This window comes from Vidua chalybeata, chromosome 2, assembly GCF_026979565.1.
Source record: "Vidua chalybeata isolate OUT-0048 chromosome 2, bVidCha1 merged haplotype, whole genome shotgun sequence".
Taxonomy (NCBI): Eukaryota; Metazoa; Chordata; class Aves; order Passeriformes; family Viduidae; genus Vidua; species Vidua chalybeata.
Genome location: NC_071531.1, coordinates 98,595,729 through 98,614,190, shown reverse-complemented (window position 1 = coordinate 98,614,190; position 18,462 = coordinate 98,595,729). Strand labels below are relative to the sequence as shown.

General features: G+C 41.8%; 1 protein-coding gene across 3 annotated transcripts; it reads left to right on the top strand.

Annotated features, from left to right (window-relative positions):
- Positions 1-2,145: 2,145 nt before the first annotated feature.
- Positions 2,146-17,089, top strand: CDADC1 (cytidine and dCMP deaminase domain containing 1). 3 transcript variants are annotated; one of them, XM_053936038.1, is made up of 10 exons: positions 2,146-2,306; positions 5,679-5,773; positions 7,284-7,461; positions 8,281-8,859; positions 10,778-10,827; positions 11,834-12,003; positions 13,055-13,244; positions 13,867-13,927; positions 16,055-16,132; positions 16,257-17,089. In XM_053936038.1, exons 1-10 carry the CDS (start codon positions 2,234-2,236, stop codon positions 16,292-16,294), a joined length of 1,512 nt encoding a protein of 503 aa, XP_053792013.1. In that variant the 5' UTR covers positions 2,146-2,233; the 3' UTR covers positions 16,295-17,089. The 3 variants fall into 3 exon arrangements, with proteins under 3 accessions (XP_053792013.1, XP_053792012.1, XP_053792014.1); XM_053936037.1 differs by having other exon boundaries at positions 16,055-17,089; XM_053936039.1 differs by lacking the exon at positions 16,257-17,089 and having other exon boundaries at positions 14,927-16,146.
- The last annotated feature ends 1,373 nt before the right edge of the window (positions 17,090-18,462 follow it).

Here is an 18,462-nt window from a genome sequence, read left to right as displayed (position 1 = left end):
GTGCCATTTTCCTTTCAACAAATTTTGGGGAATGACATGATTTCTCTTGGCTCTGGAGTGAATGAGTACCCTCTTCATGCTCTACAGAGATGCTGTTGTCTGCTGCCCTCTAGCTTTTACCTGCAGCTTTTGGTGGAAGGCAAAGAGAAGCAGCAAATCCTTTAATCCCAATCCAGTCAGTGGGAGCTTTCAAATTCAAGATCATAATTAGATTAAAAGCCATTGTAAAATGGGACATTATCTATCTATCTATCTATCTATCTATCTATCTATCTATCTATCTATCTATCTATCTATCTATCTATCATGCTGCTTCCCCTCTTATGAAGACAAGTCTGCCACAAAGAGGTGACTGTAAATTACAGATGAATGTTGCTGTAAATTTGATTTCCACATACTTCAGGCTTAGTGACCCTCGAACAGCCCACCTCCCTGCCTAGCTCTGAATGGAAACCCTAGAGCACACAAGTCAAATACTGTGTCTGAATCAGCAAGCTACTTATGAAAAAAGAAGTTTCTCTAACACAGGGGAGGAGAAAACCACTTGAAGATATAACAGAGCAGAGAGACTTCTTGTAAGTCTTGGTTTGGTTTTGGGATACCGGGAGAAAAACGTACTGACAGGTGTTACCCTTTTGCTTGATGCAGTCTATTTTAACACTGAATTCAGCAGTGGTCCAGTCACATTTGAGAGATTGGTACGTGAAAATGCACAAATCATTTTTGTAGTCTTTCATAAAGTGGGTGTCTAGAAGGGAGTTTTTCCAAACAAGAAAAATTCATCTGAGATAGTCATGCAATGCATGCACAGTAAATAAATAATTTTAGGCCATAGATGAAACAAAAGAATCCTTAGAAAGAAACTATTTATAACCTAATTCATGCTCTTATCCAGTTTTTAGGCTTCAATTGAATTGATTTGAGACTCAAAAAATTCTGTATTGCTTTAGGTCAGGAATTCCTGACCTAAATCCTCAGGAATTCTTTTACTAATTTTTAGTCCTTCTAGGACTAAAAGAATTCCTGAGTCTTTTTAGTCTAGATGGTCAAGGACTTCTGAAACTCTTCAAGATGGGATTTTTTTTGTCACTAACTCACAATAATTGCTTTATACATGACAGCAGTTTATGAATATACTTCCAAAAATGTATCCACAGAGAAGCTTTTACATACTCTGATATTTAGAAAAAATGGCAGGGACATTAAGTACTACACTCTAGAGGCTCCGATCGAAAAGCCCAGAGGTCACAAACTGATGGTTTATACAGACCATGATGCCCAGCAGAGCTTATTTATGAAGGTTGGTCCCTCTAGACACCTCTGGTGAAAGCTGAATAATCTGTCAGAGCACAACCCCCAAGTCCCTCATAACACCAGAAAGTAAAGCACAGGAGCAGGGGCTCTGCTCTTTGCTCTGCCTGCACCATTTGCAGCTGAGCCGCCTGCTGCAGAAAATAACTTCCTGGGATCCCATTCAAGCAAGAGTTGGACTTGATGATCCTGATGCATCCTTTCCAGCTCAGAATATTCTGAGTCTTCTTCTGTGGTTCTATTAGAGAGTGTCCAAAAGAGAGCTACGAATGTGGTGACAGGCCTTGAGGGGAAGCCGTATGAGGAGTGGCTTGGTCCCTTGGTCTGTTCAGCCTGGAGGAGACTGAGGGGAGCCCCCGTCGCAGTTACAGCTTCCTCGTGAGAGGGAAAGGAGGGGCAGGCACTGATCTCTTCTCTGTGGTGACCGGCGACAGGACCCTAGGGAATGGCCTGAAGCTGTGTCAGGGGAGGTTTAGGTTGGATATCAGGAAAAGGTTCTTCACCCAGACGGTGGTTGGGCACTGGAACTGATAAGAGCTCGAGAAGCGTTTGCACAGTGCTCTCGGGCGCATGGTGTGACTCTTGGGGGTGCTCCTGTGCCGAGCCAGAAGTACATTGGTTGATCCTTGCGGGTCGCTTCCAAGGCAGCTCACCCCGCGACCCCGCGCTCCCGTTAACTTCCCGCTACGGAGCGCGGATCCGGCCGGGAGCCACCGCCCCGCCCTTCGCGCCCTTCGCGCTTCCCATTGGCCGAGGCTCCCGCCCGTCAGCGGCCGTTGCCGTGCGACCGGCCCCGCCCCGGGGGGCGGCCATGGGGGTGGTGCCGCCCGGGGGGCGGCGCGGGGCCGGCGGCGGGGGGCTCCGGCACGGCACCGGCACGGCACCCACACCCGCATCCGCACCCGCACCCGCACCCACACCCATGCACGGCGCGGAGGAGGCGGCGGCGGGGCCGCGGGTGAAAGCGGCGAGCACGCAGACCGACAGCATGGCCGGTGAGCCAGTCTGCGGGGGTGGGAGGTGGGGCGGGCCGGGGCCTGTCCCGCTGTGAAGGAACTGCGGCCCCGCGGCGCTGACGGCGGGCCGGGCCGGGCCGGGCCGGGTGGGTGGGTGTGCGCTGACCGGCCCCTCGCGGGTGTCGCCTCACCCAGTGTGTCCTTCCAGGGGCCGCCTGGTCTGTCCTCTCTTCAGGGGACACTTTCCGCCTCATCCCAGGGCTGTTCAGAGAGCCCGCGCCTTCCCCCTCGGCCGGTGATGCTTGACAGAGTGCTCCTGACCCTCACAGACAGTGCAATAAAGTGTATATATACATAAATATACATATATCTACATATATATATATATATATGCGTATATGTGTGTGTATATAGATATTTATACGTACCTATACTTTCATATAAAAATATATATACAAAAATATATGTAGCATATCTCTAGCACATAAGTATATAGATGCTTTATATATATGCACACTTGATACTATATATATAGTGTGTGTACATATATGCTATATATACACTGTGTGTATGTATACATAAAGTATATATTTCTGTGTGTAGTATCTTTAAGCATATATCTATACATCAAATAAATATATATATATATATATATATCTCAATTTATATGTCTTATGTGTTCTCCCCTACTCCTGCTTGACAAGACCCTTCTCCTTGAGGGCCTTTTAATAACATAAGCTTGTATTTTGGTCCCCCCCTTGTGCCCTGTTACAGTGATTTCTTGCCCTATACCAGGTATATTTAATGTTCATACAATGCAATGTGCAGGAAAATGCTCACCTTCTGAGGAGTGTTCTAACCCCACAGCAGGCCCATGGTATGGGTTTGGTAGAGGGCAACTTTCTCACAGGGTTGGGAGTGTCCAGGAGAAACAGATGCTGGTAGATTCCACAGATCCCACTTCTGCATCCTAAGGGAGTGTTGTGTGCATATAGATATGATATATATATGGTTCTTAGACTGAGCACCATGACAGGGCAGCCAGCTCTCCTGGGTGGGTATAGGAGTTTTGTTTCATCCTGGTTTTGTGGAAATCCTGCTTCCAAGCAAGCAAAATTGATGAAGTCTGAAAATGAGTTTCCTTTTCCCAGGCAGCAGAGTGATATCACTGGTAGCTTCCTCCCTGGTGTCAAGCACTTGTTAGAAGCCTTTCAGACTTTGGACTAGGAACTCCTGTGTTATAGGCAGGACATAATCCTGGATCTGAGCCATGTCCGGGTAGTCTGTGCCCAGGTCCTGTTTGCTTCCAGGTGCAGCAGGGTTTTTGGCACCCACCTCCACACACACTTTCCCTAGAGCATGCCTCGCCTCACTGAAGCAAGATCCATAACCAGGAGGAGTAAAATCATACCTTTGTGTGAAGTGGGCCTGATGCACCTGCAAAGAGCACTCCTTTTGTGTGGCTTTGCTCTCAGTAGCAGAGAGCCTGATTCCTTTACTTCCCCCGTCTTCTGTAGTTGCTTTTAATTCTATAAGACATCTTCTGCCTTTTTTCCAGTCCATTTTAACCAGCCTTCTCTTCACCCTGTTGAACTTAAGGGAGTATTTAACTACCTAAGTGAGTGAAGATGCAAACACACAGATACGATAACTGTAACTAAAGGTCTTTCCTTCTTCAGAATATTTTTATGCTTCTCATTATAAATGCATGTCAGGATGTTCTTCAGTTTGTTTCCCTTGCGTTTGACAGGTCATATTCAGGTTAGGTGCAAGAAAACAAAGAGTAACTCAAACTTTTTTGTGGTGCATGCAGTTTTAAGTCTACTCTGTGTGCCATATTGTAGTCCATTTTAGAAAACACAAAGGTGTGTATGTGCATTGGTATTAATTGCACTGTTTGTTTTAACTTGCCACTTGGGAACTGTACATGTGTGTGCTATGACAGGAGTAAACAGGCCCTGTAATGGGAATGAACTCAAATGCCCATTTAACAAAACAGATTCTGCTTCTTTAGATGTGGCTTGCAGACTTACTTTTACTGTTTGCTTTTAGTACAAGTGACAACAGATCTTGTGCTGCTTGGCATGTACATTTCTAGCACACTTATCTGACTGTGCTAAACAGGTGCCCTTTGCAGTGCTTGTGCCAAGTGGGGTAGCAGAGCTGGGCAGCCTAAGGAACAGTGGACAATATGGCATCAGATAGTGCTGCTAACAGGCCTATATTTACTTTCCCAAACCACATTTATGTGTGAAAAAAGCTGCTAAAATACTGTCGGAAATGGTGTTTCAGTCATGGATTGCATATGTTTATCTCTTGTCCTAATTGTTTGGGTTTACAGACATGCCATTAAACTAACCCTCTTCCCCAGCTAGGTAATCTTAATATCTGATTGTATCTCTTCCAAGCTGCTAGAACTACTTAAAGAATGTTTTTCTCTATTCTGTTCCATTCTTGCCACTGCCATTTCCTCCTTTGCTAAAACTGTAACATTTGTGGGAAAAGATAGAAATAATACTACTGTCAGACAGCACGTGTGAGACCTGCAGAGGAATATGTGTTCATTACAGCTCTCTGTAAGCACCCCTGAAATGGGGACTGGAGATATTTCAAAGGCTTAATAAACTTCTTGCCAAGTGTGAGGCTAGATAGCTTTACATCTGGAGCAGTGCAAGCTTTACTGACCAGCACAGTGCTTCCTCCTTTTTCCTTTGTGGGGCACTCAGTAATGCTGAGTTGTGCTGGCCCTCACAGGACAACTTCCAGATTTTGAGTAGAACACAAGGTGGTGCTCTGAGAAGGGATTTTTGCATTTGGGTATTTTGTCAGAAGTGACAGCCTGAGCAAAGGGTTTAAATTTTTGTAAAAAACCTAGCCAAAATCTAAGCAGACTGTAAGAATCCAGAAGCAGGATCTCCAGAACCGAAGTAACTGGAAGGTTTCACAGTGGCTCGTCCACTCTTGCTACAGGCATCAGTGTGTGTGATCATGGTGTGTGTGCCTGGATATTTTTGCCCTCTTCTCTGGTGAGCCTGAAGCTGCATTAGAAGCTGTCTCAGATTTCTCTGAGCATCTGTGAATCATTTGAGCACATTAAATTGTGTGGGGTCTGATGATCTGATCTGTGATTTCTGCTCTACACCTCTGAGTCGAACTAACTCACTGAATTTCAATGAAAGTTTCACCACTTCCTCTTGTTGCACAAATCTGCATCTTAGTTGTGAGCATCCTGAGTTGGCAATGGCTGCCCTGAAAAGGATAGTGTGGCTGTTGCTGCTGAAAGAGCAGAACCAGCTTCTGTAGCAGCTGTGGTGCAGAAGACTTGAAAAATAATGTTCATAATGTTCAGCAATATGGAGTTTCTTTATATGTATTCTCTAATAAATATTTCTCTTTTTTTCTTCAAAACAGGTCAAATGCCAAGACTTTCTAAGGTCAATCTTTTTACTTTATTAAGTCTCTGGATGGAGCTCTTTCCCTCGGCTGAGCAGCAGAAAAAATCCCAGGTAAAATGTCTGTTCTTATTGTTACTTGGTCATTCTGAAGAGCTCCTTCAGTGAATTTAACCCAACTGCTCTTTAGATGACATATAGTCCAGATGGAAAAAAAAAAAAAAACAAAAATAAAACCAAATGTAATAAACTTTTTTCAAATATTTCTTAGAAGTAGAAAAAAAATCCAGTAGTAGGAGAAAAAAAGCAAAATGTCTAAATAGCATGCTCTTCCTGAAAAACTTTGAAAGGCAAGATACATACCCCAAGAGGTAAAGCAAGCACTAAAAAATGGCAGGTGTTTTAAAGACATGACAAAGGAGGTGTGGTATGTACGCTGTGTGTAAAGTCAATGTGGTTGTTGGTGTAGAGAGACTCTTTCAGAGTTACAATGTTCATGATGTAGATGAGCAGTTCTTTTATACAGTGGAGGTTACACAAATACTTGAAATGTTTGCTGATCAAGAACTTGTAGGTAACTACTTTAGTGACAAGGAAAAGAAACTGCCCTTGAGAGTGGGTCTTCTAAACAGTGGCCAGTTACTCTTCATAGTCAAGAGGCATTTTCAGACTGACCTGGAACAGGATGTTTCCTTTTGTGATCAGAGTTGTTACTGGGCTCTTTAAATGGTAACTGCATTGTGTAGAGCATATCCATGTGCTAAGATCCATAGCACAGGTAACAGCCAGGGCAAGAAAAGATAGGAAAATAATCTGAGTGACAATTAGGCCTCATTTTCAGAGCTGGGTATGTCCCAGGCTAGATCCAAAGGAGGGATAGCTGAGCAGCACCTGCAGCTTTCAAAAGCAGTTTGAAATTTAGTAATTCAGTTAGAAATGGCACTTGGCTTGCATGTAGGGCTTTAGTGAAGTCTCATTTCTGTAACCACACAGCAGTTGAATAATTTACAGATCTAAGGCAACTGTTCAGTAGCAGCTGTATTGCATAAAGAGATCTGTTTCACCAGCTTTGTCAAACTAGTTTGTATCCAGTTTTTTGATAATACATGGGAATCCAGATGTAATAGCTCTTGTCTGTGGTATGCAGACTTCTTCCATGGAAGATTCTTTAGAACCAGGATTTATTACATAGAAGAGACAGAAATAAAGCTAGAGAAGCTATTGGCTCCCAGGATGGTCAGGCTTAAGACAGAAATTAAATTCATGAGCATTTCCAGATGCTGGCTGATTCAGAGAAGGTTTCAGCTATAATTGACAGAATTTCCTATACTGCTTCTGGATTTTGTTACGGGCAAAGCAATGACCAGAAAAAATCAGGAATCTGTGACATGTCCATCTTTGGAGTTTGACATAGACACAGCACCTTGATATTGCAGGCACATGTGAAAACAAAACAGCAAGAAAAAATGCTTAGGAAAGTGCAGATTGTTTAATGATTCATTTGTACTGAAGAGCTCTGTGCTCTGCTGCTGGTTGGTTACTGTTATCCAAGTAAGAGCTGTAACATCTTTGTGGAATCAATGCTGAAAAAAAGTAAAATAATTAATAGTGCCCTTCTCTGTAGGTGAAGAAGAGTGGTCTGGTTGTGGTGAAAAATATGAAGATTATCGGTCTTCATTGCTCCAGTACAGACTTGCATGCTGGCCAGATTGCACTCATTAAACATGGATCAAGACTTAAAAACTGTGATCTTTATTTTTCCAGAAAACCATGTTCAACTTGTTTAAAAATGATTGTAAATGGTAAGCAATGACTGTAGTAAGTATGAGTAAATGTTACACTTGTGATTGAAAACAGAAAGCCTGTTTTCTCTTTGGACTGTCCCAGTTGTGAATGCAAATCCCTGATTTGTAAAGCCTGCACTGATGTTTTCCATAAGGAAAAAATTAATGTACATTTCCTGGAGCTGATGGTCAAGAAACTGGGGTTTGCTGCCAAGACCCTATTTTTCTGTAATGTGCAACCATTATTACTGGTGGTCCTTGTCTCTCAGCTGGGATGCACTGCTGAGTTTCTGACTGTCTTTTTGTGCTCTGCCAGAGCAACCCTGAGCCTGATGACTAGGCCTAGATGGATGTATTTTTCCTTACTTTCCCATTGCTTGTCACTGACACCAGGGAAGAATAGTTTTTTATGCAGAAATCACAGGGTTTCTTTTCCACATGAGATTTGAAGACAAATCAGATCATTCACTTCCAGAAATGGGATCTGCTGGTACAGCCCTTCTGCAAATATTGATTTTTAATCTCAGTAGCAATGTCTGTCAGTGCTAACTTCTTTTTGTGTGTTGCTAATTTATCTGTTGGATGTAAGATGCAAAATTAGGCAGTCACAAAGATCTGATAACTTGGGTAACTCAAATTTTTATCTGAGTCTGATTATCAAGTTGGATAACCCTTGATACTTGTATCTACCAGCATTTTTGTTGTCTAAACACCCCTTAGGCAGGACTCGGGGCCTTAAATAAGTAAAACCAGGGTTAGACAATAGTGTGTTGAATATGAGCTTTATGTTCCACTGCACTTGCATGGTTCCTTCTGCTGCATTATCTTCTCTTCCAGCCGGGGTGAACAGGATTTCTTACTGGCCTGCAGATCCTGAGATCAGCTTGCAGAACGAGGTATCCAATCCAACAAGCACTGAGGATGCAAAGCTGGATGCCAAAGCAGTGGAAAGACTGAAGTCAAACAGTCGTGCTCGTGTGTGTGTGTTGCTTCAGCCTTTGGTGTGCTACATGGTGCAGTTTATTGAAGAAACTTCCACCAAGTTTGATTTTATTCAGAAAATAGCAAAATCACAGCCTGACTGTAACACTGACTTTTATACTGCATGTAGGCAAGAGAGAATAAAAGAATATGAAAGTATATTTCTAATTTCAAATGAGGAAATGCACAAGCAAATATTGATGACAATAGGACTGGAGAACCTCTGTGAAAACCCATACTTCAGCAACCTTAGGCAGAATATGAAAGATCTTGTCTTGGTCTTGGCATCAGTGGCTGCCAGTGTCCCTGTCTTTGGATGCTTTGGATTTTACAGGAGTGGATCCCAACGAACAAATGAAGCAGATGATCTGTGTTTGCCCCAGGACGTGGCAAGGCACTGTATGATACAAGCCAGGCTACTTGCCTATCGGACAGGTGAGTCATTACTGGAGCACAGGAACAAGGGGGTCTCATCAGTAGAGCAAGTTCCTAATTTCAGTCTTATTCTTCCAAGTACTTCCTTAAGCAAGCTGCTCAATGCCATTCCTACACGTGTGAAATGAGTGCAACAGTAATAGTAAAGACTCCACAGGGGCACACAGTATTGTGTGTGAAAGCTTTCCATGAGGAAATCAGTGCAGGTGTTTCACATACAGTGCTACCAAACCCTGCCCTGCCAATATGTCCAACACCCAACTGAAAATAGAACAGAATGATGTTTAAATTCTTCAAGCTGCTCTGAGGCTCTTTTTACTGAGGTCTCACAAGATGCTTCTGTTATCAAGTAAATGTCAATATTTCAATAAGATTATATACACTTCAGAAAAAAACAGTGAAATAATATCCTTCAGCAGGACATTAAGTACCATTATATTAAGTCTCCTAGTCCTAATGCTATTAGTGGAAGTGCTAATATATCTCATAGGGGTTTTCTTTGCACAGATGCTGGAGTTTTATGTCCAGGCTTCTGAGGTAGAAAGGTAGTTATTGACTCTCTCTTGATAGAGATTACTTCTGTTAGCTGCTTTATTCTCTCTGGGTACCAATGCAGGAAAGTGATAAGTTCTTCCAGAGAACAGAAAACTTAAAACTTGATGGTACTCCATAGAGATGGTTTTGTACTCTAGATATGATAGTTGCTTTTTTTAAACCATTGTAAACAAACAAATAGTACATATATAAAGCTTAAACCAAAACTAATCCCCCAACGCACCCATCCAAACCCAACCAGGTCAGGAACCCTCAGCGAATTTTGTCTCAAAAAATTGCAGAAATGACATTTTTTAGTTGTAATTCAGAAGTTTCATGGAACTAGTTATGAGTTCTTTGTACAGCTTCCGTTATACAGAACAAGATGGAATGACCAAACTTGAGTACTCGCTCTTGGGGCAGCAAAATTCAAGTTTAGCTGTAGTGTTCAGCCTGGACTCAGGTCTGGGATTTGAGCCAGCTTTTATTGCACTGTAATGAAATTAAAATAAATAGCAGCTCACACACATATTTAGGTGCTTTACACTCTTATATAGGTGGATATAAAGGGAGCAAGAACATAGGATGTTTTCTTTGCTGGTTTAATCAGTCATTATCATCTTCTCTTCATCAGTGTCTAATAAATATGCAGAATATAGATGAAGACAGCTTTGATAAAGGACATCTTTGGCAGGAAAGACCCTCTTTGAGTTATTGCATATGGTAGTGATACTAAGGATGGTGGAAATGATTCATGGAAACAGTGTGTTCTGCAATATTTATCAATGGAAGCCTGAAGTGTTTTTCTCCTTAATATGCTCAAGATTCTCATCAGTAGCTACTGGGGAAGATTTTCAAGTGCCATAAAAACCATCCAAGTCACATAAGGAAAGCTCTATACCAGTTTTCCTATGGTGGTGATAGACTGCACCCCCAAAATCCAATTGTTAATATTTTGTCTCCGAATTTGGTATAAAATAGGAATAATTTTGATAGGACTTCAGATCAGAGAAGCATAAACTTAAAGAATAGCAGAAATTAAGTAATTAAGTAGTAAACAAGAAGATTTCTATCAGTTAGCTGTCTCACATTAGTGAACCTGTCCACACATATTCTTGGCACGCATTTTATGTATGTGTTGGTTGCTTCATTTCATTTGTGAACAAATGTACACAGCAAAATCCTAGAATGACTGCCTTGCAGTCACACCCAGCTTTTACAGTAGACTCATATAATTTCCAAGCTTTTCTTTCTGCATTTATTTCCTTCTGTTCACAAAGCAACAATAAATGTTATTCCTTACTCTAGGATGTCATATGTTAATGTATAGGTAACTCAGATGTGCTTTATTTGTTATTTACTCCTAAAATGTTATGTATTTTAGAGGATCATAAAACGGGAGTTGGAGCTATTATTTGGGCAGAGGAAAAATCAGTAAGTATTGGAAAAGTTACTTTTTCTTGCAGTCACAATTCATCCAATGGATTTGCACTTATTTTCCTTAAAGTTTATATGCTTCTGTTTTTCATACACACACACACAGCTTTAGTAACTCAGTTAATGACTGGTTCATTGTTATGCTTTAAGATGAAGGGGAAATATAAATTATTTTAGTAACTACAGCAGTGTCTCTGTCTGGATTTTCAGTGTGCCTGCTTCCCCAGTCATTGTCAGTTATTCCAGGTATCCTGGCTACAAGGTATTGCCACAGCTGCTGATCAGGCAGCTTGTGCCCTGCATGGGCCCTCTTTGCAGCTCTTTTTAGGAGAGGTCTCGGTACAACTATAGCCTGACAGTCTTCTGAGGATATTTGTTGCAGTTAAATGCTGTATGGGCTTTAGCACATTCCTTTTTGGATCAAAGCAGTATTTTTCTATGAATATTGTTACAGTGCTTTTTCCCATCCAAACAGAAAGTTTTTGTCCTTTGGATCTCTGCTTATGCATGTTACCAAGCCCAGGAAGCCTCATTCTTCATGCAGCTGCAACATACTCTTAATTTGTCTTTAAGACTTCAATCATCAGCTGCTTATTGCTGTTTTGTTTCTTTTTCTTATTTCAATCACCAATTGCCTCTTATCAGCCCACTGGTCACTGAGTCTGCTAAAAGACAGGCAAAACTCCATCTCTGGCACACCAGGGATGACCTCCAGCTGTATTTAATAGTGTACGTTGTTAAGGACTAAATCCTTCAGACTTCTTGTCCCTACTGTCAGTATTACTTGCCAAAAGGAAAGCCCCAAAAGCCTGGTGCAGGTAACAGAGGTGTTATACTTTACCTGTGCAGCTCCTGCAGGGCTCAGTGGAAAAGCTTCATATGGACATGGAGCCGTTGGCAAGAGCTGAGCTGTCTGATCATGCAAAAGTATACATTCCACTGTACTTAGACTTAGAACTCAGTTAAAATACCTCCAAATTTGATGCTTTGTTTACTGTTGCAGAGAGGCTGTGATGGAACAGGAGCAATGTATTTTATAGGCTGTGGTTACAATGCCTTTCCTGTTGGATCTGAATATGCTGATTTTCCACACATGGATGATAAGCAAAAAGATCGGGAAATCAGAAAGTTCAGATACATTATCCATGCGGAGCAGAATGCCCTGACATTCAGGTAATGGGTTTATTTTTACCACAGAGAAGAATGAGATGGTTTGGAAACAATTCCATGATAAATGCATGTTGTGGTTTAAACCCAGTGGGGAAGGTACACACTATGCAGCCTCTTGCTCATCTCCCTGCCCCAGTGGAGTGGGGAGAAGAATCAAAAGTAAAACTTGTAGATTGAGACAAAAACAGTTTAATAATTGAAACAAATTAAAATTTATTAATAATTGTAGATAGGAATAAAACCCAATGTAAAAACAAGTAATGCACAACACAATTGCTCACCAGCCACTGATCAATACCCTACCCCATCCCCAAACTGATCAATGTCCCTTCTAGGTAACTCCCCCAGTTGATATACTGGGAGTGACACTCTCTAGCATGGAATATCCTTTGGTCCAGTTTGGGTCATCGTTCCTGCTTCTTGTGCAGCTCCTCACTGCCAGAATATGAATCAAAGCACTTGATTCAGAGTAAGCATTACTTAGCAACAACTAAAACATCAGTCTGTTTTCAACATTATTCTCATACTAAATCCAAAAGACAGCACTGCACCAATTGCTTAGAAGAAATTAACTGTATTCCAGCCCAAACTAGGACAATGTGTGATGTCACTGTGACAATCGGTGGATTGCAGTCACAGTCTGTTTTATGCCTGTGATGTAGAAGTTGGTTGTATATTGGCACAGTCAGCTCCTGGGGTTTCTTGAGATTTCTTATATGAACTTGGGTTTTAAAAGATATTGGCTCCTTCAGTTATCCTTCAGATACAAGCCACTGGCTCTGCTTCTTGCTAGACCATGCTATAACCCAAAATGAGGAAGTGTGGCAGTTGATTAAGCTTCCAACAATAATAGGTGTGGAGATGTGGGATGGGTGTTATTCACAGATAGTGATACCAAACCAGATTCTATTGTGTACGTGTGCACTTGATTAGGAATAAGTTGCTTCTGATAGTAAACAACACTTCTTTGCTTGCTTTTTGAGGTATCAAATTTGTAACAATTGAAAACCACCAAGATACAAACTCTGAAGTTCTGTTTTGTGACTGCTTGTAGGTGTCGAGAAATAAAGCCAGATGAGAGAAGCATGATATTTGTAACAAAATGTCCATGTGATGAATGTGTCCCTTTAATTAAAGGAGCTGGTATCAAGCAGATCTATGCAGGAGATGTTGATGCTGGAAAAAAGAAAGCAGACATATCCTATATGAAGTTTGGTGAACTTGAGGGTGTAAGCAAATTTACAGTAAGTGTCTAAATGTACTGTATTCTGAAAACTGGGGGCAGCATTGATGGGAGAGTAGAGTGAGCAGTCACCTGCAGCCAGCATAGAGGAGTGCTGTGCTGTTTAGTCAGCTGAGTGGAATTGAGAGGTTGCTCTGTCACAGTTCTGGGGAGCAGTGCTGTGCCATGTGCCAGAGGATGGGGCCAAGCCTCTCTGTTTTTTCTATCTAAGTGGAAGATTTCCCTCTAACTGGCTGTTGTTGGAGGTGATCTCTTCACATGGTGAAGTTCTCTGCAAGCCTCCCCTGTCACAGCATGGTAGCTGATTTGGGAGGTCACTGTATGATTTTGCTGTGTGACAGCACACTGCTTTCCAGCAGCTCCTGAAAGAGCTGTGGTCAGGGCACTCTCCCAGACTAACTGCAGCACTGTCGGTGTGAGCAGCCTCATTCCCCCTTCTCAAGGGAGTTAATGTCTGCATGCCTGTAACAGTTACTTGTCCTCAAAGCAAATGTGTTCAAGAGGGAGTCCTTAATTCCCCACCTCACCCTCTCAGTGAAGGCCTGTAGGGTACTTTTCCTGTCTCACTTGGCTCCTTATTCTGTCTTCTGAAAAAAGTAAACATTTTCTTCTTCTTTTACCAGTGGCAGTTAAGTCCATTGCACACTAATGCACTTGAATTCCATGACCCTACAGCCAGGGAAAGTAAGTATTTTTTCATTAATTTATTTTATGACTGCAATCAATAAGTCAGATCACATTTGAAACCAACCTGATTCCCTCTGAGATTATTTAGTCTTAATTAGTCTTGATTTCAGTGAGTTAAATTTTGCTGTGAAAAGTTTTCTGGGGTTTTTGAATAGATGAGCTAACTGTAATAGGTAATAGCTAACTGTAGTGGGTGAATTAACTTGTAACAAAATGCTTGGCATTGACACACATTACAAAATCTGGCATTGCTACTATGAAGGTCAACAACATTCTGTTTGGTGCATAATTCATTTCAGACTACTTAATCATGTTTTAAATTTTGTTCTAGAAAGACTTTTTAGATTGTGTTCTATAAAGAGTACTATTATTTTTCAAGATAAATTGGACTGGACTCCTTCAAGTTACAAAATCCCTGTTGACATGCACCCCTGTAGCAAGGGAGCTGTCATCTTTTCAAAACAGAGTTTAGATAAGTCTTACTTTGAAGCCTTTTTGTGCTACAAAAGAGACCCACCACAGGCATCTACATTCCTAACATGTACTGAGATAGATTAAGGGAGAAGTCTTTTTGTTAGCTACTTCCTTGTGGGCTGGGGGAAGGGGGGAAGGACGGGCTCAGAGTATTGTTTATGGCATTAGTGATCACTGCAAAATGTTAGGGCTTGTTTGTCCCTCTCTCTCTTAATGGTTTTTAGATCCAGCTGGAGAAAGATTAATCTTGGGGTACTTTGTTTGACAAATTTAACAGGGCTCATTTCTCTAACAGTTTTCTTTAATGTGATGTGCAGTTTTCAATACTGCACTGGTTTAAGTTCCTCTCTTTCTTTGGTGTATTCCTCTTAGCTATGATTATTGCATGTTCCTCTGTAAGGGGAAGAAGACAATCTCCACCCCGTTCCCCACTCCCAGTGTTATTCCAATGTGCCTGTCCATGTTGAGTATTAGGCTATGCTTGCTGTTATATTAATGCTCCATGCATGTTTTCTTCTTTAGATGGGGTCCAGAAAACAAAATCGCTGGATGACCAGCAGCACCAAAGCAAGAAACTGTGTCTTGGTCATTACTGAACAATTAAGCACTTCCTGCAGTCTTGCTTCATACTTTTTATAATACAGCCTGTTTGCACTTTCAAATAAGGAAAAGTTTTATTTATTGTTTGGAAAGTGAATTTTAGAACAAGTTTATTTATGATGTCTTAAATGTTTTACAGCGTTACCTGAAGGTCTTTATAATTTAGAAGCTGCTGGCGAAAAAATGCTGCTTGTATTTTCTGTGAAAGTAACTGGGTGGCTGATCATTTTTAAAACATTAAAAAAAATATATACTGAAAGTTCACTGGTGGTAGATCAGAATAATAATAAAATGGTGTCTTATTTGCTTGGGGTATGGATTGAAGGATGGATTTTTAAGTTCTGGGCTAGAAAATGGCAGAAATAAGACGTACTTCTTCAAATACAGTCTTCAAGGGAATCTTCTAGGAAATTGTAGGTAAATAATCACCAGCAACAATCTCTGTTCTAGAAAGTGGCTTTTGCTTCTCAGTCTGTTTCTCAGTATAATGGACACAAAACCATTGGGATAGCAGTCATTGCTAGCTGAATGGTTTGGAGACCAATCTTGTCTCTCATAAACACTTCTTACCCTAGCAGCAGAGTTGTTTCATTTTATGGTACTTGCCTTGCTGCCCTGTGTGCTTCCTCACATGCAGTACATCTGAATTAATGAAGACAAAGATTAGCTTTGCTTTTTCTCAGCTTCTGGAGGCAGGCATAAAAGCATTTGGCTGTATGCATCTCACTGGCACCTACATACCTGTGAACATTGCTAGTGTTGAGGTTTTGCTAATCTTCACTGACAGGCTCCTAGGACTATGGAAGCTAATAAATCACCAGTGTCCTGTTGTTTCTTAGATAGGATGATCTGTAGCAGTGGCATAGCCCAAATCTTTTCAGGTGCCCATCTCTTAGATGACTACAGCCACTGAAACTGCAGTCTAGTGTTGTTGCTAGTTTTGAAGTAATTGAAGTAATGCATAAGCAGAACAAAGAGTTGTACCCAGAATCTTTTGCTTCCCATCTGTTTCCTGCTTTGAATCTGACCTCTAACTGTTTGTTTTAACAGATGTCCCAAGACTTTCTGTTCACTCCTCTGCTGAGCTCTCCAGTGGAAATACCTTAAATCTTTTTCTGTTCCTTGCTGGTAGGATATGTAAACAGCCCTTTCCCAGTTCTTTCATGCATCTTATCTTTGCTGCCCTTCTTAAAGTCTTGGAAGGGGAGTCATGTCTTAAGATGCACCTGTAGGTTCTTTTTGTTTCTTTTAGGTTTTGGGGAAGCTTGGAACTGGATAGCAGAGCTATGACTGGATAGTGTACACCGTCCAAATTAGAATAAAAAGTCTGTAGTCCACCCACTGAAACCTTCTTGTTTCCATAATCCATTGGCAATGCTCATCTACATGAAGTAGAAGCAAGGAAAAAAACAGGTCCAGATTTAAGGCCCCTTCAAGTTTTATAGTGATCAGTTTGCTGGTATCAAACTTGGTAAAATCTGTGTCTTCATAGGAACAGCTGAAATTGTAAAGTCCCTTAAACATCATAGGAGGCCTGGGTACCCAGAGAAGTAAATGAAGTCAAACATCATACACATGAAATAACTACACTGCAGTGGATGCTGCTGGTACTCTCTACTTCAGGAGGAGTTAAGAGTCTACCTTTACTTTTAATAACTTTTTTGTAAAAGGAGATTTTTTTTTTACAAAACTTCCTGTGCAACTTGGAATCGCTTGTAAGGCTGAAGGCTTGGAAGCCTGGCTTTATTTCTGTCGTATATTCTACAGATTCTTCCAGAGGCTCAAAAATTTCTGTAGGCTCTGATTGTCATTATAACCATACCTTAATTTTTACTGGAATTACGAAGTAGGGACTTTATCTTGGCCAACAGGTGCAATGCAAATGGGGTTCCTCTCTCAGCCAATGGACTCTGTCGGTGCTGCTCTGCTTGTCTGCTTACCAGGGAGAGCTACAGAATACTGGACATCTCCTTCAGTGCTTAGTTTGCAAATCAACTCTAGGATGTGTGTTTCTTACATAAAAACTGCAAAGTATTTACTTAAGAAATGTAGAAGTTATATATTTTATACATTGTATGAAATTTCCATATGCATTTTGAGACTCATTCATTTCAAAACAATCAATTTAATTGCAGATATTAACTATCAGTAATAATTTGGCCTCCTGACTGAGAATTACAGAAATTCTCTGTTAATTTTCTGCCTTACAGCAAAACATGCTTCCTGCTAATAAATTAATCTGACAGTAAGTACTGAAGTGTATTTTTAAATGCTTTGGGTTATTAGGAACATTACAGAGTGCTTTGGAATGCTCACACTCCTTACAGGCCTCCCTTTGCTCTGCGTGAAGAATTTGTCTCAACATGAGACTCTGCCTCCTGCCCCAGGAAAGGGCTGGAATCCCCTTCCTTGGCCCGTGAGGATTAATTTCCTCTCCTCAGGAGAATGGGAGCTGCATCAGGGAGCACTGCAAGCTTCCACCTCCATGGCCTGTTCCTTGGTTGGAGAGGATCAAAGTGGATGAAGCTTTGACCATCCAGCAGTAAAATTGGTCCCTGCCTTGCCTCCTGCCTTGCTGCCCTGGATTGCCTGTATGGGCATACCCAGGAGCACCAGTTCCCAGTCACCACAGAGCAGAGCAGAGCGGGATCATTGCCATGATGGGGGCCAAGAACGGTGCCTGTCCCCAGTGCGGCTGTAGGGCAGCAAGGCTGTAGCATCAAGTGAGTGATGCTGGGGCTCTGGCGCACTGGGGGTTTCACATCCACCTGGTTCCAGGCCAGGCATTTGGACTGAGGGCCTGATAGCCAGTGGAGTGTATTATGGCTATTCCTACAGTTAGTTTTCCTGTTAAGCTGAAAGGAATCCACTCAATGCCCTCCAAAACTAGCTCATGTTGCAGAGCCGCATACAATATGTGGGGACAGATGGGAGATGCCTTCCAGTGCTCTTGAACTGAAATGTCATCATAGACCACAGTGAGCAGACAGTAGGGCATAGCCAGACTGGCAAAGGGACAGGCTTCCCAGAGCTATGTTTTATGTGGGGACTACTCTGAAAAGCTTTGTAGTCCTCTAAATAGGTTTATTGGTTTCAGCCATTGGGCCTGCAAACCAGACTCCAAACATCTGGCTTTAATTTGTTGGATCCAGTAAGTGACATTGCTTGGAGAATAGGAAAGCAAAGAAGGCTGATGGTATGTGCTGGTTTCAAATAGATCTGGGTTACTGTTGCATTGGGTTTGTGTGGCAAGGTTTTGGTAGTGGGTGGCTTCTGGGGTTTCTTCTGTGAGATGCTTCCAGAAGTTTTGCCCATATCTGACAGATCCAATACCAGCCAGCTCCAGGATGGATGAAACTCTGGCCAAGGCCAAGCCCAGCAGCCACCATGATGGTGCCAGTAGGATAATAGGTTTAAGAAGGGGGGGAAAGCTGCACCATTGCAACCAGAGAGAAGAG